Source organism: Copadichromis virginalis, linkage group LG6 (genome assembly GCF_057382275.1).
Source record: "Copadichromis virginalis isolate Kocher_CV1m ecotype Utaka linkage group LG6, C_Virginalis_male_GT1.1, whole genome shotgun sequence".
In the NCBI taxonomy this organism is placed as follows: domain Eukaryota; kingdom Metazoa; phylum Chordata; class Actinopteri; order Cichliformes; family Cichlidae; genus Copadichromis; species Copadichromis virginalis.
This window is the reverse complement of record NC_140623.1, coordinates 24,364,946-24,388,216: the sequence shown is the minus strand read 5'-3', so window position 1 is coordinate 24,388,216 and position 23,271 is coordinate 24,364,946. Positions and strand designations below refer to the sequence as shown.

The window sequence follows — 23,271 nt, the reverse complement described above, 5'->3', positions numbered from 1 at the left end:
TGTTAAAATTTGCCATTTTAGAGACAGGCACCATGCTGAGAACAAGAGAGGTGTGGGAGGAAGGAAGCAGAATGCATTGAACTGCTCAGACTGGCAGGGAGGGACGAGGACAAACTCAGATGAGAGAAGAAATGCTGAGACCATTAAATATGTCCTGTATCTACTGTCAGAGACTTAAACAAACAAATCAGTTGGTGTATTGTCAGTGCCATCCTAGTGGCATCACTTCCACTCTTGGCTTTGGCACAAATCTGTCGGTCTCAATAATGCCAAATCGAGTAATATAGGTGCTAAAAGGAGGCTCAGCATGGTTTGTCTGTGCAGTAACAGTGATGTCAAACATAAGCACTGATGCCTTCTCTTTGTTCCTCTTTTTTTATTATTATAAATTATGTGGAAATGAGTCCGTTTGTTCAAAATGATATTAGAAGAAATTACCTTGGCATTTCGGCATAAAAACCTGTCAGCTGGTTCAGGTGGTTGACTCATGTCTGCTGCTGCAGTTACAGCTTCACTGTGTTCCCCTGAAGCTGTGCTGTCACCACTTACTGATGCTCTTTAAAACACCACCTCCACCACTCGGTTATCATCGTCACTTTCTGCTCCCTGCTGGGCTCACTGTTGATATCAACAGCATGCATTCCCTGCAGTCACATAATAACCCATTTCCTTCCGTTCACTTTCAGGACCCGTTTACTCCAAATAACTATGATGGGTTATTTCCATCTGCAGTCAGTTTTTGTTTGGCAGCATCACTCTATTCTGGGATCTCCCTCCCATTCGGTGCATTTACAGTTCTGGTCAAAAGTTTACGTACACACATCACTGGCCTGAGTGTTTTTTAAAGTCATTAAAGATGTATGCTATACAATCATTGCACCCTGGAACAAAAACAGAAAGAAATAACGAAATAGCCCAAAATTATCGTGGCCATGAGTGTACGTAAACTTCTGATCACAGCTATACACACAAGTCAAGTCAAAAATAGCACGATAGGGACACCGTAGGTTGCAAAGAGGCTTGCAGAGGCAGCAGAGACTGCAGCTGAAGCATCTTAAAAGTAAGCTCTGGATGAGGTTTGATAGTAAAACTGAAATTGGCTGCCACTGAGATCATCCATCACCACCTAATAGATCCAGACTGTGGAGAATAGCACACCTAAAGCAGCCAACAAAGTCATTTCAATTCTGTTTAGCTTTTTTTTTTTCTCAAGCTTTTTTTTTTTCTCAAGCTTTAAATTATATCAAGTAGTCTTCATTAGTAAATTCGGCGTAGTCAAGAGAGTGCGCGTCTGTGTATCAGCACGTGTGTGCTATCCATCTGTATATGTTAACAAGGTGCTTATAAACTTTTAAGTCAAACAGGATATTATCATTCCCATAGAGTCATGTTTCTAGTTAGTTTTTTGTTTTTTTCTGGTATTGACTCGTGTTTTGGGTGGTAAAGTTTGAAGGTTGGCGGTTGGATTCCTGGCTGCTCCAGCCTGCATGCCAAAATATCCTTGAGCAAAATACTGACCCCTACAATCAGAACCCAAAGTCCCGATGCATTGATTGGAGTGTGATTGTGTGTGTGAATGTTAGATAAAAATCACTTGTTAAAAAAAGTGCTCTTTGAGTAAGTAGATTGCTGTATAAGAATCAGTCTATTTCCCATTATTTTGGATCACTATCCTCGGGCACGGGGCAGATATTCTGCTGTAGATTTATTTACAGCATTTGTACTCAAAACTGTTTTTTTTTTATTGAGCCAAAATCAATAAATTTGTTCCCCCAAAAGACTAAAATGAAATTAAATAATTGCTCAAGTGAGCTGCAGACCATTTAAAAATATAGCCGTATCCAAATTTGCAGTCTTTACATTCAACGTTTTCAAAACTATGAAACAATGCAAGTCAGTAGTTTAATAGTAATTTTCAGTTATATAAACAATCCACATCTCTGACTGTGTTCCTCATGTTTGTCCTGTTATCTTTGCAGGTAGCACCTCTGTGTCTGGGCAGGGCAGGCGCGTGCGTGGTGGCTGTCAGACTGTGAAAGCACAACCTCACATAGTAGATGGCAGACTGTTCACCATATGGCTCGCAGACCCTCCTCTTTGCCACCGCCGACACTGCTGGGGACACCGAGAGGTCTTTCCGGCCACACCAGGAAACTGTTTGCGAACACTCTTCAGCAAAGACACATTTTACTCTGCGTAATGCCGACTAATCCTTCAGATTTTAGGCAGATTAGGGTTCAGGTACATGTCAGTAGCTCTCCGATAAAGTTCTCACGTCCCGATACTTTGTGCCACAGAAGTGAACTGCCAGAAATACACATGGCAGAGAGGAAATCTGCAGTGTTTATCCGAGCTCGACAGAACAGCTGTCCCACACATACCGTACGTGCACGTGTAAATCTACACGGCTGCTTTCAGCTCCCATTTGTGCTGAGTAAAAAGGTGGAAGACAGAGCGAGATTGTCAAAACTGCCTCATCACGTTACGCTCTTCGTTTCTCCAAACAGTATCTGATGCTGTGTACTGATGCTATTTTAAGATAGTCCCTATTATTTTTATGCTGCAGTTGGCAAGTGCTCTTCTTCCCCTTGCTTTTTCCCACCGTTACCCGCCGACAGATGAAAGAAAGACTTTTGACATAATCAGCACACCCTCACGAACAGCGATTCTGTGAGGAACTACAATTTTCATGCAAAAACATTTCATGCTTCATCAAATATTTCTGCGCATATGTCTTCCATGTTGCATCAGCTCACATCTGAAGCCTCTGCAATGCTGCGGTATGAAGTTTATCTCAGCTTTTTAATATTTTATTTTTCTTTAAGTTGCGCCAGAAGATTGTCCAACTTTTGACTTTGTTATTTGTTTTTAACTGCCATTTTTGCACAACTCTAGGTCCATTAAGCAGGATATTTGGGTTTGAAGTGTGTGTGCGTGTGTGTGTGAGATGATAATGGTGATAACACTGTGATCCTTTGTTGATCCCTGCAGGAAAATTTTGTTTTCAATTTCCCCCAGACCACAGGGTCAGCTATTTACAGGCAGGGTCTGTTCAGCTACCGTATTTTTTCCCTCCGCTGTAGAGGTTTCTTCATTTCCTGTGTGTGTGTGTGTGTGTGTGTGTGTGTGTGTGTGTGTGTGTGTTGGGTGCTCAGAAATTGCAAGGAGTATATTTTTATCTCAAATGAGAATCTTCCCCTCACCACATCTTCAATTCCCTGCTGCTTTCTCTTCATCCCCGTTTTCCCACTTCATCACCGCACGTACACACACACACACACGTTTGCTTGCACCGCTTTGCTTTAGAGCCCAATTTCAGGCCCAGAAAAATGAACAACAGACCATATAATGAGACCATGAATTTAATAACGTTGATTCAGCCGGTGCCGATATTTTGTTTGATGTCGAGTTCAAAGCGTTATTGGATTCGATGCTACTGTAGACAAAACATAAGACATGAGGGGCAGATGAATGCTGTGGAACAAACTGTGGGTCAGGAAACGTAGGGAATGCAAGGTTCTGACAGCAGATTCCCTACCGGCACACGGCACAAAAATGTCATGCTGCATCCTTAATTGTGCATTTCCTGTCTGTTTCCTATTGGTCATGTTGTGCGTGTGTGTGTTTGTCTGTCTGTCCAGTGCAGAGCAAGGAAACTCCTGACAGTGAGAGGCAAAACAGGCTTCCTCTCTGAACTGACAGATGTAGGGCTAATGTAGCCCCCAGGATGCACTTTACAAACACACACGGACATATTGCACACACACAAAGACACACTTAACCACACAGCTGAAAGCCAAGCGCCCCAGGAGCCGGTGAAGACTGAAAAGCCGCCCAAATTTGCCAGCTTGACATCTAAAAAGCGGAGACGCGAAGGCTCTCAATTCCCCTCTGCCGAGCTGATGTTTATTCAAGCCTAATGCACTGCTGCATTATTCTATTTTCTCCCCCACCCTCGCTTGCTTCTTCAAACCTGCCTGGTGTTTATTTAGAGTAATTCTCTTCAGATCACAGCAGAAGAAGTGTGTCATCTCCACTGTGTCGTATGATTTCAGCAAGAGGTTAAAAATAACATAAAACACATTCCAAATCTAACTATAACTGTATATTATGTACATAAATAAATATAAAGTCTGAATGTAGTCTTACTGCATTACGGTGTCTATATTATACACTTCCCACTGAAAATGCTGTGTGTTATTGTGTTTTGTTTTTTGTAACATGAATTCAGATGATGAAGCGATGTAATAAAAGCGGTCAGTGGGAAACTGCACAGCTGCTCGTCTTTTACAAAATACATTATGTATGTACAATATATGCTGCTGTAGCTATCATTGGTCTTTTATACATTAAAGTCAAGATGTGATTTACCACTTCCCGTGGCTTTTTCCCTGCTCGACAGAGGCGTTTTAACAGCAACAGCTAATCATGTTTATGCTACAGATGTTGCAGCTGGCAGTTTGCGTTTGTCACATTCACAGTAAATGCCACTGTGGTGTAAATTTGGCTCTTATTTCTAACAGCACCCCCATTGGTGCGACTCCAGCCAAGGCCCTTTGCAGTTCAAAGGTTTCTGTGCAGGTTTTTGGCTGCTGAAGTGCAATTCTGAATGTATTTTCATGTGCCTGGAGGTTAATATGGATCCTCATTAGTCTTAAGTGCAGCTCCTCAAATGTAAAAGCTAAACACTGAACCAGAGACGCCACAGCTGTTCGAGGCAGAGTGGAACAAGTGTGCAGGGAGGAGGAATGGGGGCAGTTTATAGATATTTTAGCCTCAGGACAGTGACCAGTAGGCAAGTGATTCACTCTGATATTTATTGCAGAGGAAGCTTTAAATCATAAGTGCTTCTGACAAACGACTCCCGGTGGCGTTCAGAGATGATGCTGGTGACCTTGTCTTGCCGCCTTACTGCACCTGAGTCTATTTCCCCTGACAGCAGCAAGAGGGAGACACAAAGTGGTCTGCTTCATTCTGCATCCTACACTTGGAAATAACCGGTAAACACTTACATCTGTCAACATCTGCATCAACGCAGCAGCAGAATAAAGCAGATATGCTGTGCAGTCAAGCGCTTGTGAGACCCACAAAACTGTATTTTTAATTCTAGTAAAGACCCTAAAGTTTGTGGAGACTGACTGGTGTGAGTGTGTATAAAAAGTGTGTATAAAATCCTTTATGTGGCGCCCAGTAAAAGCACTATATGGCTTCAATAAAGAGCTGGAACAAACAGAAGGAAATGACAGATACTGTGAATTAAGAGCAAATTTCCTCTTCATTTTGGGGAAAACAAATGGGAAAAGGTGCGTTCATTACTGATGGTGTCATCACGGTGCTGGCACTCGTGCAATCCTTCATCCACAAATGGTGTCATCACTTTGCGGCAAACTCGATGTGTAAATTTTTACACGTGTTTGTTTTGCCTACGTTTTAATTGCAGCTTTGAGAAAGAAAGTGTATGAGTGCACTTTGTTGTGTTAACACTGTCAGAATATTGATTTGCAGACTAAAAATTCATCATAGATGTTTACAAGTCAACATCATGGTGACAGTTTTGTCACAGTTGTCGCATTTGGAGCTTTTAAACCACCACGGGTTGAAATTTGACTGTTTTCATATCCGTGATCACTGGGGCGAGAAAAATCATCAGCTGAAGATTATGAGATGCACTAAAATAAAAAGCTCCTTAGGAGGATCTCAGTGGTTACTGACGCGGATCTGTCGACTGCCAAAACTGCCTCCTAGTATCCAACACACACAGGGTGACTCCATCTTGCATGTGTTGTGTTTGGATTGCTCTGTATTCTGGTTGTGTGGTCTTGATAAGGGCTCACTGTATAGTCTAGGACTGATTCTCAGTTTCAAGATTGTATGTAGCATGATTGCATGTAGTGCTGTAATAATGCCTTTTATCTTTTATCAGTATTAATAAATGCATATACAGCAAAAGAGAAATAGGATTGTCGTGCAGGGGTAGCCCGAGGTTCAGTACCAATTAACCTGCCAAAAATAGAATATTTAAGGAACTGCTCTCCTGCTAGGCTCCTGTGCTCTGCTAGACACTGAATGCCTAGAAAGTGTGGAGAAAAAAATAATACCACAGGATTGACAAAAACCTCCAGGATCAGATTTGTTTAAAAGAAGGGGGAAAAAAAAAACCTTAAAAAGAACATAAAGATATTTCAAAGTATCTTTTCAGGGCAACTTGTAACACCTACATAAAACTTGCATGATTCCTGGAGGGCAGAAACATATTCATTTGGGATTTTTTTGTGAAAGAATAAGGAGGAAGGAGCAGAAAAAAAATACCATGAGAATCTCATTTCCTCCGCAGCTGCAACGATGGAAAGCTGAAATGGTTCACATAATAAAGGAAATAAAGGAAGTCATTTTCAGTGATTATCTGTCAGCTTTCACTATGTCATATAGACCTGCTTTCTTTATATTTCGTAAAGTGCAGCAGTTCCTTTTTTCTTTCTATTAACGCACCGCATCCTGCATAAAAGCTCTGCTCGCATTGTCTCGTTGGCAAAAACACTTTCATTCATTTTTCATCAGCTCGTTTTTTCATCTCTCTCTGCTCTAATTTTACCATTTTGCTTGAAAATCATACAGCTGCTCCCTTCAGTGCATCTTAATGAGATCTGAGTCAGCAGGGTGTATTCTGCTTCAGCATGCCAGAGCACAGACAGGAATATTTGTGTGACACAGCTGGCATTTCATCCCAGCTCTCTGCCTGGGTTGTACACGGATCATCAGAAGGTCATCAGCATTTTCTTTCTGCCTATGGGCAAAATGAGGTAACACAAGGGAGGCAGAAGTTTCTCCTAATTTATATCGGGTGGGTCATTCTGTAAAGCACTGAGAAAAGCACTGAAATTGGTTAACTTCCAAAAAGGACATCAGTGAACACCCAGAGGACAGCAGAAATGAAATGGGACAAAGATATGCAGATAGGCATGCCTGGAGAGTAGAAAGAGATGTTCTTTAAAGAAAAACTATGAAAAGCTGCCACCTGCTGGATCTGTGGTGAAAGCATGATTTCAGTTAACTTCAGGTGGGCTTGATACTTGTAACAATAATGCTGCTTGGAAAAGGTGAAAACTGGCCAGTGGTATTAATTTGTGGTGTTACTTACATTTTCTTTTTAAAGCTGCAAGTCTGTATTAAACAGTTATGCTGTGAATATCCTCACCTAAGAATCAGTACTGTTTACTGTTTGGTTAATCCAGCTATGAAGAAGTTTTTACTCTAGAGATCCAAGTCAGTGGAGTTATGATGGCTGAAGCAAGTTTGTGTTTGCAAGCACTGAAGTGCAAATTTTGCTTAACCTACTTTTTGGATCTGAGAGTTTAATTTGTATTCGATGTTTTGTGATGTTTCGAAAGAACTGTGTCTTTGCATAAAGGGATGGAAGGCCTTGGTGTTCCCCCATATAAGCTGGAGGAGGTGGTTGGGGAGAGAGAGGTCTGGGCTTCTGTGTTTAGGATACTGCCCCTACGATCCGGCCCAGATAAGCAGAAGAAGAAGGATGGATGGATAATAACAATTTTTCATGCCATTTATTGCAGTTGATTAGAAAATCCTGTCAGAACTGAAATGAATTGTTTTCTCTCTCATGCTATATGCAATGCTCACTTTCTACCTGTTTTTTAAAATAATGTATTAATTATATTCCCAGAGCAAATGAAATACAGAGAGACTTTATGTTGGGTGATTTAGCTTTGTCCATTGGTTCAACAAACTTTGAAATCATTTTGAATCTGGACAATGATTCTTGATTGTGAAGGAGATCCTTCACAAGAGACAAGGTGGAACATTTAACTTCTGTATTTTTCATTGCACTTTTAACTGTAACACCCACTCACTTGTCGAGCCCTGATTAACTCACGCTGATTTTATTGTTTGGACTTCATCATTACAAGATCACATGGGCAGGTAGGAAAGCAAGAACAGTCCTCATCCTATTTTTGTAATATAAGCAGACAATTATATAGTGGAACATCCACGATGCATATCAATATACAATTGTCATGCCCCTAAAAGTACAGCGTATTTACGCTACTTAAATATGCTACATCCAGATGAACAGAATCAATTTTTGGAGATTTACTTACCTTGATGATTGAGCCTGCATCAAGACGGACAGCGTATTTACATTGTGAACAGGAGAACTTCCACAAATAATCCCCTATTTAAAATAACTTATAGTATAATTTGTGTGTCCTTTCATGTAAAAATGCCTGAACACCTTACACACTACTTAAAATGACTTACTCACTATTTAACATTTCTTAAAATATAATTATTTGTCTTTTCCTGTAAAGCCTTAAATTATTCCCTCTTATTTTAGTGCATCCACACCGTTTGTTGCATGCTATAATATGAAGGGCAACCAGTACATATCTGTTCTGAGATAATGCCCAGAGCATTAAAATTATTTGCTGCCAAAGGCTAAATTCACATGCGGAGAGACATATTTCAGTTCCTTCGGCTTTCTTCGGTGTCCATTATTTAGTAATCTGTGTTTTATTCTGTGTATTAAATATAGAACAAATCCATATTAAACAACACCCACTGTTAAATATGAGACCTCCTCTTTATCTTTTACATCTTCTTTTTACAGTGTTTGCTTGAAACCTGTTGATCGCTCTCATCTGTACAGAACCTCATTGGCTGCTGACTGTTGCCATGACAGCGCCAAACCGCAAACGCTTCAGAGTGAAGGATTGTGGGTAATACATACACATATCTGTAAATCTGAGATGCTTTGAGAAGTGAATACCTGTCCTTTCCAATATTTAACGACAAAACAGCATCGCGATGAAGGTTTGTACCAATAAATTAATTTTATTTTCGTTCACTCATTCCATTCGTTCCACACGTTTAGCTGGATGCTAACTGCGTTTATTCACCTCCTAGAAACCAAGCGTTAGCCAAGTGTTAGCTGAAGACAGACTGAACGTCGACCAAAGTCCACTAAAAATGTGTGTTGCGTTGTGTATTATCCAATAATCGAACAAACGGGCTGTTTTGGCAAACATAGTCACAGTAATGATAACAAAAATCTCTATACTCACAGCTAAAATAATATTACCCATAGCACCTTTCTCCTTTGTCACCCGTCTTTTTAAACAGCGTTTTTTGTGCGTTTTTGTTAAAATATTTTAGGTTGCTGAGCTAATCTTTGTAATGATAACGCAGACATGAGTTTAAGCTAAGTTAAAATAAGTTAGTTGTCACTTTTCTGTTTTATAAGTAACTTCTGCGGGTGTATTTTGTTGCATCCAGTACATGGGTATGTTGTACACCTAGCTATCTGGCACATGTTTTGATATAGTTTGATTAAGGAGCTTTCTAGACGATGCTTTAATATGTATTTAGAAGCAAATAAGATGAAACTTTACGTTGAAGTGGCACTCCATAAATTTAGTACTGTATGTCTCTAAGGTTGGGGCGCTAACATGAAAAAATAACTTAATTGAATTGCTAAAACTTATGCCAGAGAGAGACTTTGAACCTCTCCAAAAATTCATCCTCCCCATACATAAGTGGCTTTGAAGACCGTGGGGTGTGGACAAATAGGTGAGAAATGTGAAGTGATACTAATCAATAAAACAGATTTATTTGGGGAAACAATCAGTTACCAGGTACCCTGAAAAATTTAACTTGGATACATTTTCTTGGATTTGACAAGAAGATGATGAGCGACTCCCTTTTCTGGCTGTGTTATAATGCTCTTCATTTTGACCTATAAAATTGGTAGAGTGGGAAAAACAAACCTATAAGGACATGTTTAAATCCACAGAGTGTTTTTGTACTTGCTGAAAAAGCCTGGGCGGGATCTAACCTGCTGTACAAGTGGCAGAAAAGCCTTGGTAATTATATCGCTGTTGCAGGGTGAGTATGCCTTTTTGATTAACAAAATAGCTCTGAGAAGGCTGTGTAACAGTCTGCTATTTGTCTTCGACTGAGCTTTATTTTCAATCACACAGACAGGACAACACAGTGAAAATATTTGATCGACATGGACACAAGTGGACTGAAATCAACCTTCCAGGGTAAGTGTGAGAAAATCACTCAGATTCCAGTTTTGTGTCATCTAACAGTTTTAGCTGATTACCACTGAATGTTCAGGTTTTCTTAATAACTTCCTTTCTCCTCTTTCTCTGTAAGACGCTGTGTGGGGATGGACTGGGATAAGGATGGGGACATTCTGGCAGTGATAGCTGCAAAATCCAACTCCATCTTTCTCTGGGATGCCAGTGTCAGTAAAACATCCCAGATAGACAGCGGTATGAGGTACGACCATTTCAGAGGGAGAAAATAAAACCCCATCATTCTACTACAGTTAATTGCTGAATAAGTGATGCAAGTGTTAGTCATTGCATAATTTCACTGCAAATATGTTTTTTTCCCTGTTTCAACAGAACACTAATCTTGAAATAAGTAAAGCTAAACGTTTTGTGTTCTCATTGTTGATGGTTTCAAACAGAGATCAGATGTCTTTCATCTTGTGGTCAAAGACTAGCCCGCTGTTGGCAGTCGGAACAGTCAAAGGAAACCTGTTGATCTACAATCAGCAGACCTCACGCAAGATCCCTGTGCTGGGTAACACACAACACAACTGTATATATAATCTTGGATGGTTTAATGGTCTTTAGTCTGTTCTGTAATATTGATTCTCTGCCTCCTTCTCTCCGAACTTGATAGGCAAACATAGCAAGAAGATTACCTGTGGCTGTTGGAGCTCCCAGAATCTGCTGGCTCTGGGGAGTGACGACAACACGCTGAGTATCAGCAATCATGAGGGAGACACCATCAGACAGGTAGTCAAATACAGTAGTGTGCAAAAATCTTAAATCAGCCCTCATGTCTTATAATTTTTTTAATGTTCTTTAAGAATTGTTTTCCAGTTTTTCTGAAGGTCTTTCAGAGTTTTTCTTTGGACATTTGCTGCTTTTTCACTCATTTTCACTTCAGTCTGTGCTTTGTTTGTTAAGCCATTTGATCAAGGGATCATTCAAGCCTAAAGAAGGCTAACTCAAAGTGTGAACCAGTGTTGATTCTTTACATAACAGACAGCTTAGCAAGCAGGCAATTTTAAGTTGTATCTTTAGGCATTTTGTTACTATACGCCTGTGACAAAAACACATAATTTCTTTGGTTGAATCTGTAAAAAATGCCAAACATAACACAGTGTGACAGGCATAATGTAATAGTACATAATGCACAATAATACATAATAGTATTTTTGCACCAACAAGGTGATTCCCAAAGAGCAGACCTGTTTGTTAAAGCCACATCAGAAATGGATTCAATGGAAGGGTGGATGTTAAGTAGCTATTCAGGAAACAGGGAGAAAAGGCTGAGGTACGCCAAATTAAATCTGAACTGGACTAAAAATCAGTCACAGCAGGCCTTAATGACCGAGTGTACTTTCTGATCTTTTGCCAGACAACAGTTCGCGGTGAGCCTGCTGAAATTTATTTCTCGGTGATGAAGACGGATGAAAGGTCAGCTCAAGGAGAGAGCACAGTGAGTCTGCTTTCTGCTAGTTTCAAATTGAACCTGTACTGGAGATGAATTTTAAGAAGGTCTGTTTGAACATGACAGCTGGGATTTGCAGAAAAGTTAAAATCAATTTTTCTTATGAAGGGGATAAAAGGTTTAGGATGTCTGAAATGTGTCATGGAAAAAGTGCACGTTATTCCACCCTTCAGGTGAGTGTTTCTGTGGACAAGAAGATACTGATGCTTTTCAACATCAACGACCCTGGAAACCCAATAGAGCTAGCCTTCGAGCGTCGCTATGGAAACATTGTGTCCTACCGCTGGTATTGCATCTGTTCACACACACAACAAGCTTTGGTAATCACGCTTGAGTTATTTGCAGTAAAACGTGTTCTCTCGCCATCTTTGTTGCACTGTGTAGGTATGGTGATGGGTATATACTCATTGGTTTCTCCCATGGATACTTTGTGGTCATCTCCACACACATCAGGGAGATAGGATATGAGCTCTATCAGGCTCACAACCATAAAGACTGTCTCAACAGCGTGGCCATCTCCACAGCACTGAACAAGGCTGCGTCTTGTGGGGACAACAGGTACACAAAACACCACCACTCTTCAGAATCTTCGTGTGATGTTAAAAAAAAAGTGTACTTTGTTGGTTTTTTTGCCCCACAAAAATCCAGAGAGAGAGGGAATGAGCTGTGTCACACTTATAGCTGTAAAGATGGACTCAATAGTGTGGCCATCTCACCAGCATCAAGCGAGGATGCACACAGACTTTCAATAAAGCAGCTGGGCTGCCATTTCAGTGTTGTTTATTTTTTTTAATTATTTGTAAATGGGAAAAATCTAATCCTGTGCTTCTGCTCCAGCATAAAAATCCACGAGCTGTCAGATCGCAAAGATATCAGCAGTATAATTCAGCTGGATGATGAGAATAAAGGTGAGGCTGTTGTTTTTGTTTTGTTTTGGGGGTGTTTTAGGGTTTTTTTCCGCCATCCAGATAGTCCATCTTACATTCTTCAATCACTGTGGATCCCGCTGTGTCTCCTCCTACAGGTTTGGATCAGCTGAGCTGGACAGATGACGGCCAGCTGTTGGCACTTTCCACACAGAGAGGGACGCTCCATGTCTTCCTGACAAAGCTGCCCATTCTTGGCGACAGCTACGGCACCCGGCTGGCCTACCTCACCTCCTTGCTGGAGGTCACTGTCTGCAACCAGGTGGAGGAGGTAAGGACACACACAAACACGGATTCTCTTATAATTATCATCAGTTATTATTCTGAAAAAACAAAAAACAGCAGAGATAGGAGAGTGGCTTACTGCTGGCAACAAGATGAAAAATAAAACAAGAAAATCAGCAAAAAACAACGAACTCAAACAACTTGGATTAAAAACCGGGTTTTTTTTAATAGAGTCGAGGGATTAGTGCACTCATACAGGCTCACAGCAGCCCTTAAACAGAGGAAGGATTTCTTTAAATATGTAATATGTAATATGAGAATCTGCTGCTGTGTTTTCAGGAGAGTCCAGTAACGATAGAAGTGGAAGTAGAGCCCACATTCATTGCAGTGGGACCGTACCATGTGGCTGTGGGGATGAACAACAGAGCCTGGTTTTACGCCCTGGTAGACCAGGAACCAGGTGTGTGTGTGTTTGTGTGTCCAGTGAATCAGGTTTCCAAGAGTGAATCACTGCCCTTCTACGTCCCTGAAATGTCTCTGTGTGTCTCAGGTTTTAATAAGCTGAAGGACATCGAGTATTTGGGGACAATAGCCAGCATGTGTCTTAACTCTGACTACGCAGCAGCGCTGTTTGAGGGGAAAGTCCAGCTCCATGTGGTGAGCCATCTGGTGACTGATCACCGAGCAGGTTTCATCGTTTTTTTGTTTTATCTCATGAATAAACTACAGGCCTCCGTATATGTGTTGTGTTTTTAGATTGAAGGCAAAGATCAGGACGAGAAGAAGCAGATGAAGCTTTTTCCAGACAATGACAGAAAAGGCCGCATCCTTTGCCACGCCCTCACTGCTGATTTCCTCTACTATGGCACTGATGTGAGTGCGATCAGAGAAAAAAACCCACCTTTGTACAAAATCTACATGTCATAGTTATATGAGGGGACATCAGTATAACACTGTCAGTCATTAAATATATATTTTTTATCTTTAGTTTAATTGTGTTTTTCTTGTCAGTCATATTTGTCCTGTTTCCCCCTCAGTGTTTTGTTTATTTGTTTGGTTTTTTGTCACTTGCTAACATCACTTGAATTTTTGTTTTTCTCAGTCTGGAAGTGTGGTGTCTGTCCTGGTGGAGGACTGGGAGACAGTGAACAGCTACAGCCATTCAGTTGGTGTGAGGAAAGTGTTCCCTGATGTTATTGGCACTCGACTGGTGTTCATCGATAACAAGAACAGCGGCTTCCTGCTCTCCCCTGCAAACGTCAGTGATTTTTAAAAGTATTAATATTCACCTAAATAAAAAAGCACATAAAGTACCTGAGCATATTGTAGTGAAACTTTATAATAAGATAACTAATATTTCATCAAGATGAATGTCACTGTGTGTTACATTTTGTGGTAGTAATAGAAGCAGCAGAAACCACCATCTGTACAACACCACACTGGGTTTTAAATCAAGCAATCAAGATATGATTGAAGTGCAGTCTTTCAGCATTAATTTGGGGGCATAACGTCTTTAGAATTACAGTAACATACGTGTGTGTGTGTGTGTGTGTGTGTGTGTGTGTGTGTGTGTGTGTGTGTGTGTGTGTGTGTGTGTGTGTGTTGCAGGCAACAGAGTCCTGCTTTGAGCTCCCCAACTTCTCACCCACCATCACAGGAGTGCTCTGGGACAACTGGCATGCAGACAGAGGGGTGTTTGTAGCCTATGATGATGACAAAGTCTACACCTACGCCCTGCATAAAACCACCATCTATGGTAGGGGGATGGCACCACATCACGGGGCGGTAATAAGAAGGTCACATCAGTGCCCACATGCATTCAAATCTACTACAGGTGATATTTTTAAGTGTATTTCCTCTCTCTGTGACTCTGCTCAGGCCCACAGGTGGTGTTAGTAGGGAGCACTGCGCTCCCGTTTTCCCAGAAGCCTCTGCTCTTTCACAACGGTGAGCTGACCTGTCAAACGGCGAGCGGTAAAATCAGCGAAGTGGAGTTGAGCACACACTCATTCCTGAAGCGCACGGCGACAGACTCATCGGCAGAGCTCAGCAGGCAGCTCGCCCAGGCTCTCATGCTCAAAAGGTCAGCGATGCTGGAAACACTGAACTGTGTGTGCTCCAGGTGGAAAAGGCCTTAAAGTGATATCGCTGTTGGTTCACATGCAAATGTTTAATGTAAGGAATGAATTTGTCCCGTCTGCAGTCGGTTTTGCTTTGCGCTGCTTTGAAAGATTGTTATGAAGGAAGAGATTAAAGTTATTAATTTGAAACATTTTTACCAAACTTCATTTTGATATAAAAGAAAGCATCTGAAAAAGCCACTCATCCCTTTTCACTGATTTACTTTTCTTACCCGCTTTTACATTTTCACTCAAGATAAGCAGTCTGTTAACTTACAAAATTGCAATTTTAGGGCAGCCAATGACGACTTTGATGGAGGCGAGAAGAACCGTAAAGGACTTATAAATAACATAATCTTCCTGTCCAGGTTCCACGAAGCCTGGGCTCTGTGCAAGTCTGCAGGCACTAATGCAGACTGGGCAGAGTTGGGCAAAGCCTGCTTGGTCCACATGGAGGTTGAGCTGGCCATCCAGGTGTACCGCATGAGTGGCAATGTCGGCATGGTGCTGTCTCTGCAGAGCATCCAGGTATACACACGTTTTCCTGATTAGACATAATCTCACTGAAAGTCCTTGATTCTAATGTGTTTTCATAAAATGATTTTAGCATTAGATTTTTAATATGCTATTTGGGTATGTGTTTATTTTACATTTGTTTCTGTTTTTTAATTATGCTCACATCCCTCTGTATGTTTGGTTGTGTTGATTAATTTATGATGCCATCAACCTGCCAGGGACCACGGATGTAAAGTAGCCTGTACAGCTAAATCTGGCATATTTACTAGTTATGCTCCCATGTTAATTAATATGCATTGTCCCTTTTAAATAAACATAAAAATAATTTGTGTGTCACAGATTCTTCCTGACAGACATCGTCTCTGTCTGTTCTAATTTTAGACTGGTTCACTTGTTTCCTCTCTCATTTTCTCTTAGTATTTATGTCATTCTCTCTTTCCAGGGTACAGAGGAAATGAATTTACTGGCAGGACATTTGGCCATGTTTCTGGAGGACTACAACCGGGCCCAAGACCTTTATCTGTCCTCGAGTTCCCCAGTCGCTGCTCTGGAGGTGTGTTTGCGTCTGTGTAAACATTTAAGAGACTGAAAATTGACTCCTTGCATTTTTTATGGTGTCACATGCATAAAATGTTAAGCTGTTCATTACAATCATGAGATTTTACTGCATGCAGAACATCTGTAACGATAATATTGTTAATGTGGTATTGTGTGTGTGTCTTTGTGTGTATTAGATGAGAAGAGACTTGCTGCACTGGGACAGTGCTCTCATGTTAGCCAAGAGGCTAGCAGAGGATCAGATTCCCTTTATATCCAAAGAATATGCTGTTCATCTAGAATTTGTGTAAGTGTTTACACACACGGCACAGGTTTAGTACAGACCTGATTTGTCTACACTCTCATTAAATGTCTCACTCTCTCTGTTTGTAGTGGAGATTATGTTACTGCGTTGGCACACTATGAAAAAGGCATGACCCACAACAGCAAAGTAAGAGAAATCTCATGTTGACGATTCAGTTTTTTCCTTTTAAGGGATGTTTGTGACTTAGTGTTATTTTTTAAGTGTTTCATAGCTGAAAATGTCACCTAGAGTCTTATCTCCTGCTCACCTTCTCCCTGTATTTACAAAGAGGACACTTGAAGGCAGGTTGGAGGGTCGCTGTACATCAAGCACAAGTTACAGATTACAGATTATATTCTTTCTATTTGTTGCACAAGATGGCAGTTGAAGGTTCTAGTCAGAGGTGAAGGAAATAAAGCAGTTTTGTGTTTGTAGCCATTTTTCTCATTTTCCCCCTCTCTGGGCAGTTCCAGGAGCACGATGAGGCGTGCCAGGCAGGTGTGGCCAGGATGTCCATCAGGATGGGTGACATCAGGAGAGGAGCCGCTCAGGCTATCCAGCACCCGAGCAGAGTTCTCAAGAAGGAATGTGGGGCCATACTGGAGAGCATGAAGGTAGAGTCAGCCCCACATTTTTGGCAGACATTTCCACCTAAAAAAGCATCCCTAAATTTAGTCAGTTACAGCTTGAAAACCATGTGACCAAAATGAAAAACCTCAGGCTCCACGGATAAGGGACATCTGTGGGAATTTAAAAATATAATAATCCCTGTCCTTATTGCGAGTCCAGGGGAGATTTGACAAACTGGAGCAAAAATTGAGTGTGAGTAACAGCCTTGTTGGAGTGAGTCTCAGCTGCGTCTCTACCAATTTTATAAGCAGAAATATACACAACATATGCTGTGTATATTTTAGTCAAAGTCTGTCTTACTTTGTTTGTCAGACTTTGAAAAATGGAGACGACTGCATTTACAGATCAGAGGTGGTGTGTCTTGTTCATATCTTCATCTGTGTGTGTTTTTTCTTAATCACAGCAATACTCTGAAGCTGCTCAGCTCTATGAAAAAGGACAGTATTATGACAAAGCGGCCTCTGTCTACATTCGCTGCAAAAACTGGTGAGGCAAATATGAACAAACCCTGACTAACATATCCAATCTGCACGTTTCTCATCATCTTGGTTGGATTTTACTATGTTTTGCTTCTTTCTCAGGACAAAGGTGGGAGAGCTGCTTCCAAATGTCTCTTCTCCCAAGATTCATTTGCAGTATGCAAAGGCCAAGGAGGCGGATGGCAAGTAGGTTGTTAGTTTGTGTACCTGTGGCTGTGATGTGTGGATCGCTGAAAGGGAACCTGACGTCCTGAGAACTGTGTGCACAGATACAAGGATGCGGCACGAGCCTACGAAAGCGCGAAGGACTGGGACAACGTGATCCGCGTGCTGCTGGACCACCTGAACAACCCAGAGGAAGCTGTTCGCATCGTCAGAGAGATGCAGAGCATCGACGGAGCAAAGATGGTTGCCAGGTAGGATTTTACTGACCTTAAAATCCAACAAATAACTCACTTTTTTAACATTTACTATAAAAGGGACAGCTTAACAAATTAAAGGCACTGAGTGTACAAAAACATTGGCAGTACCGTGTTATTTTATTAGTGACCTCTTGAGATTGAAGGTTGGATAACTGGTGCCTGATACATTCGCATTCACAAAGCTGCAACCAATGACTATTATTACTATAGATTTAGAGAATTGAATGTCTTTGAGGCCTGTAAATGTTATTAACAGGTGATGGATGACAGTTAGGAGGATCACAGTAGAAGCTGGGAGTAGCTGTGGTTCAGTGTACTTGATGTTTAAAGGCTTTAAGGATTCATTCCTGTTAGGGTTGGTGCTCATTAATTTTCTGTCAGCTCTGTTTGTTTCCGCTTGGTGATTTATTTATTTTTTTCCATTTGTCTGTTTGTGTGCACCCCAGGTTCTTTCTGCGGTTGAACGACTATGGCTCAGCCATCCACTTCCTGGTTTTATCCCACTGCAACGACGAAGCCTTCCAGCTGGCGCAGCAGCACGGACAGATGGAGGTCTACGCAGACATCATCGGTCAGCCTGTTTCTGGAAATGTGTTTCCCTTTTGCAGTGTTTGCTCGAGGCCTGAGCTGTTTTCTCTTTGTGTTATTCTGTTTCATTATGCATAGTTTTCACTGTTGTTTCATGGCTGGTGGGTTTTGTGTTCATCAGGTTCTGAGGCGACGCAGGAGGACTATCAGAGCATCGCTCTGTACTTTGAGGGAGAAAAGAAGCACCTGCAGGCTGGCAAGTTCTTTCAAAAGTGTGGACAGTACAGCAGAGTAAGAGCGATGAAGTCACTCATCAGTCATGTTTAGTTTTATGACTCCTGTTATTCAGACGGCTCTTTTCTTTCTGGACAACTGTCAGGCGCTGAAGCACTTCCTGTTGTGCCCTAACTCTGAAGACAACCTGGCGATCGAGATGGCGATTGAGACGGTGAGAGCTGTGAGCTAAAGAGTGTGTGTGTGTGCGACATTTCTTTTATTGATGTGTGTGTATTCCAGGTTGGCCAGGCCAAGGACAACTCTTTGACCAATCAGCTGATAGATTACCTGATGGGGGAAAGTGACGGCATGCCCAAGGTAACTGGATCACTAGAGCCTTTAGTTTCAGGTTGAACTCAGCAAGCATATTCTGATTATTAAATTATTGTTCTGCAGTATTTTTACATCCTTTTCTCCCTGTGAATATATTCTTTGTAGCGCCTTCAGTGAGCAGCTGTAGTCGTGAGTTTTCTGTTTTTTGATGTAATATTAAAAAGGACCCAGAAGATTTAGACTTTCTTCACAAATGTTGTGTTTCAAGAGGTAATGGGACAGCAGATCTGTGATTAGAGAGCAGCCGGGAGTTTGTTTGACAGATTGTCTGTAGTAAGCATTACTTTGAAGGACTGAAGAAGAAGAAGATTTTCAATACTGCTGAGGCTTTCTTGTTTTAACTCTAAGCACTTGAGGCAGTTTTCTTATGCCTGATGGTTAAAATAGGTGAGTCTCTGCTGTAGAAAGGTGTTATTTTTTTTCCTGCAGTCAGGATGGACCATCACTTGCATAATGTCTGATGACAGTTACAGTGGAGCTAGTATGTCAGCAGATAATATTTTTGAGTGTTAAACTCTAAATAAATGAATAAATGCCTGTGTTTTGGTAACAAATGTTGCTGACTGTGTATCTGCAGTATTTTCTAAGCTTGCTGATATATCAGAGAAAATTTGCACATGAGCCATTGTTAAGAGAAAGTGGGCAAGTGTTTGCTATTTATTCTCTCATTTCTGTTTGTTGAATTTTTAGTTTAGTTTAGCTTTGCAAGATTTTTATGTGTCAGTATCTCTTGCTTTAAATTATCCACTGTCCATTTCCTAAACCATGTGTCACGTTTATTGGGAGAGACCAGGATGGACTAGATTAGAAATGATACACTGGAAATACACTGAGATGGTTTGGATGTGTGCAGAGGAGGAACTGTGGATATACCAGACAAAGGATGTTGAAATTGAGCTTCCAGGCTGGAGAAAATGACAGAGACCACAGAAGATGGCTCATGGATGTCGTGAATGGGGATATGCGGAGGGTTGGTGTGGCAGATGATTACGTTAGGGATTGGGTGAGAGGGACAGAGATGATTTGCTGTGATGACTTGTAAAGGGAGCAGTTGAAAGTGGGTGGGTCCCAGGGGAGTTAGAGCTGTCCCAGCTGTCACAGGAAGCCTCTGATAGATGGGTCACCAGTCGGGCAAAGACACAACTTAAACCGGATAGTTTTGCAGCTGTTACTGTTTTATGCAGCTAGAGCCCTGAGTAAATTTGAGAGGGAAACTTTTTAAATCTGTTAGTTCATGTTTCTCTTTTCCTCCCAGGATGCAAAGTACCTGTTCCGGCTGTATATGGCCCTGCAGCAGTACAGGGAGGCAGCTCGCACTGCCATCATCATCGCCAGAGAAGAGCAGTGTGCAGGTGCAAACAGATTCACACAAACATATTTATGTGTGGGCAGCAACAGCACAATAAAACATGCTTACTTCCAATCGTTTGTGTGTAACTTCCAAAGGGAACTACCGTAATGCCCACGACGTGCTGTTCAGCATGTACACAGAGCTGCAGGCTCAGAAGATTAAGATCCCTGCTGAGATGGCCACCAATCTGATGATCCTCCACTCCTACCTACTGGTGAAGGTGAGTACAGCACACGTCTGTCATGCAGCTGCTCGGACGGTCTGCGATTTCTGTCTTTTTGGACAAATGTAAATTTAAAGCTGAGGATAGAAAAACAACAGCAAATGAAAGACTGTAATACAGAGTAAACCCCAACAATCAGATGATGTCCTTTGAGCAAGCATCTGGTGAGAGTGGGAATGAAAAACTCCCTTTTAACAGGAAGAAACCATAACCAGGCTCAGGGAGGGGCCGCTGTCTGCCTTAAAGGGTGGGAGGGTTGGGATAAAATGAGCATGTCCTAATTAAAAGATTTTAGTAGATGTTCCAGATGGAGGCGGAGTCGAAGGCTGGCCATTATCGACAGGGTCGACTGTGTTGTTTACATATAAAACTACAAATACAGACTTATTTCTTACCTCTGTGGGTCCATCAAAGGGTCCTGGACTGTTTGACTCTTAAAACTATGGTTTGACCTTTTCAGCACGATCCTGCTATTTCCAAAGTATAAGAATTACATTCGTTATGTTCTATTACTGCCACCTACAGTGTACTGTATTTCAGTAGTCTTTTTAAGGTAACAAATTGTGCTCAACATATTAGCCTGTAATTATCAACATTGCAGATGTGGATAAGTTTCAAACAAAGTGCTCCTGATATTGTCAGAGCTCACACAAGCACCTTTTTGACTCCTGCTTCTCGTTGTTGTTACATTTAGATTCATGTAAAGAGAGGAGACCATTTAAAGGGGGCACGGATGCTCATCCGCGTCAGCAACAACATCAGCAAGTTTCCTGCACGTGAGTCAACCCGTCAGTCCGATTCACATGATGGCTGATAAAACCTAAACGCTGGTGAAAAGCCAAAAACTCATCGGTGTGTGTTTGCGTGTGGGTAGATGTTGTTCCCATTCTGACGTCAGCAGTAATTGAATGTCACCGCGCTGGACTGAAGAACTCGGCATTCAGCTTCGCTGCCATGTTGATGAGACCGGAGTATCGCAATGACATCGACACCAAATACAGGAAGAAGATTGAGGCGATGGTTCGGTGAGTCCGTGTGATCCTTACCCTCTTCATCCATCCTCTGCTTTATCAGCTCCTCTTGCCCATTCTGCCCCTGACTCCTCATTTTAATTCCCATCTGCACCCTAGTCGCCCGGATAAGTCTGAGCTGGAGGAGGAAACTACTCCGTGTCCCTTCTGTGGCTTCCAGCTGCCGCAAAACGAACTGCTGTGCATTTCCTGCAAAAACAACCTGCCCTACTGCATCGCCACGGTACACAGGACGGCTCGCTCACACACTGTGATGCTCTTCACCAAGACAGACCCGTATACTCTTCATCTGATTCTCGATCCATCTGCTTCTTCCTCAGGGTCATCACATGCTGAAAGAGGACTGGTCCATCTGTCCTCATTGTGAATTCCCTGCACTGCACTCACAGTTCATCCTGTAAGTGGCACACTCACATCTAAAACCATAGTGAGCAGTTCACCAGCAGTGGGTGAACTGGTTTCCCTGTTGACTATTTTTGAACATGACAGAGTCAAATTTGTTTTTGTTATTTTGCCAAAAGTTATATTTTTATTGGAGCGCTGAATACTTTTCCACCTTTATCAGTAATCTTAATGTTCACTTTAAGAGGAAGCTTCTCTTATTTTAAACATTAGAGTGGTCTCACCTCCTGAGAGTGAAGCCATCTACACTGTCAGCATTTCATTGATGTTTAACAGTGATTCATACGGGACAGACTCGGCACTTTATTTCCAGTTTTGATGCGTTCATAAAAATCTAAAGCGTGTTTTTAAATCGTTTATGTTATGATCTAACAAATTGAAATTTAAGACGATCCATAACAAATGGTGAGTAATATAAAGTTTTTACCGATTTCCTTGATCTTCACCTGATTCTCACCCAAATTAAATGAGCTCGAGCTGTTGTTGGCATCTACATCGCATTTGCAGAACAGCACATAAAACCATTGAATGGTCACTTTGTTATTCTAGTTTATGTGATAGAAAGTTTTCAACGCCCTTTTTTCAACAACTTTTTATCTTTTCAAACAAACAGGAAAAACCCATTTAACCACTTCACCATGTCTTTGTGCTAAATAATGTTAAAAGTACTCTGGCTGTATTCTTTCTCACCAAAGAGAAGCAGAATCAATTAGTGTAATTAATAGAAATTTTAAATGTTCACGTGTAAACTGAACTTTGTTCCAGGTTGCTGGAGAGGGAGACATCATGTCCTATGTGTTCTGAGAGTCTGAGTGCCAGTCAGGTGATAAAGATCTCCGACTGTGCAAAATACCTGCAAACCTACGAACCTGATGAAACCCAGTAAAAGTACAACAGACATCAACCAGAGGGTGGGTGGTTGGGTGTGTGTGTGTGCGTGTGTGTGTGAGAGTCTGAGAGAGAGAGATATGAGGACAAGTAAGTCACAGGTAGCACATTTGCACTTTGCTGTAGTTTGCAGAGCAGGAGGCTGTAAAGAGAGCGGGTCTGAGCCGTATTCTGAGGATTCAACATCAACTAGGTCAGCTGCAGCGAGCTGGTGGCTGAATTTATAGTGTGTGCGCGCGCGCGCGCGCGTGCGTGCGTGTGTGTGTGTGTGTGTGTGTGTGTGTGTGTGTATAAATATATAAAGATGTCCAAATTTCCCATTTTTAATATGGTAGTCCAGTGTGTTTGGGGGAGGGGGGTCAGTAAATGTTCTGTATTCATGTTTCTAACAAAATGTGTATTTTCAATAAAAATGTCGTTTTTTTTATTATTAAGAAATTCTATTTTATCACCATTGGTATCAAAATTGTGCAACAAGCTCATTTCCAGAGCTCAAGCTGAAACACTTGAGATCTCTTTGTGTCTCTTTC

The 23,271-nt window shown here is 41.5% G+C and overlaps 2 protein-coding genes across 3 annotated transcripts in view; both read left to right on the top strand.

Annotated features, from left to right (window-relative positions):
* Positions 1-4,373, top strand: part of klhl5 (kelch-like family member 5) — a 40,329-nt gene extending 35,956 nt beyond the window's left edge. Inside the window, exon 13 of the mRNA XM_085459383.1 lies at positions 1,980-4,373. Coding sequence (XP_085315509.1) covers positions 1,980-2,036 — 57 coding nt within the window. The 3' untranslated portion in view covers positions 2,037-4,373. The remainder of the gene's footprint in view (positions 1-1,979) is intronic.
* Positions 4,374-8,674: 4,301 nt separating this feature from the next.
* wdr19 (WD repeat domain 19) lies at positions 8,675-22,982 on the top strand. Of its 2 annotated transcripts, XM_085459373.1 has the most exons (36): positions 8,675-8,829; positions 9,809-9,900; positions 9,996-10,061; positions 10,177-10,302; positions 10,496-10,611; positions 10,714-10,829; positions 11,458-11,538; positions 11,724-11,836; positions 11,935-12,108; positions 12,388-12,458; positions 12,575-12,747; positions 13,041-13,161; positions 13,252-13,358; positions 13,458-13,574; positions 13,804-13,959; positions 14,310-14,457; positions 14,580-14,784; positions 15,190-15,349; positions 15,780-15,890; positions 16,072-16,181; positions 16,268-16,325; positions 16,646-16,792; positions 17,212-17,294; positions 17,390-17,473; positions 17,557-17,703; positions 18,156-18,280; positions 18,419-18,528; positions 18,617-18,685; positions 18,754-18,831; positions 20,102-20,198; positions 20,293-20,417; positions 21,115-21,196; positions 21,295-21,445; positions 21,551-21,674; positions 21,772-21,848; positions 22,619-22,982. In XM_085459373.1, the coding sequence occupies exons 1-36, from the start codon at positions 8,824-8,826 to the stop codon at positions 22,737-22,739; spliced, it is 4,047 nt and encodes a 1,348-aa protein (XP_085315499.1). In that variant the 5' UTR covers positions 8,675-8,823; the 3' UTR covers positions 22,740-22,982. The 2 variants fall into 2 exon arrangements, with proteins under 2 accessions (XP_085315499.1, XP_085315500.1); XM_085459374.1 differs by lacking the exon at positions 9,809-9,900.
* Positions 22,983-23,271: the final 289 nt, after the last annotated feature.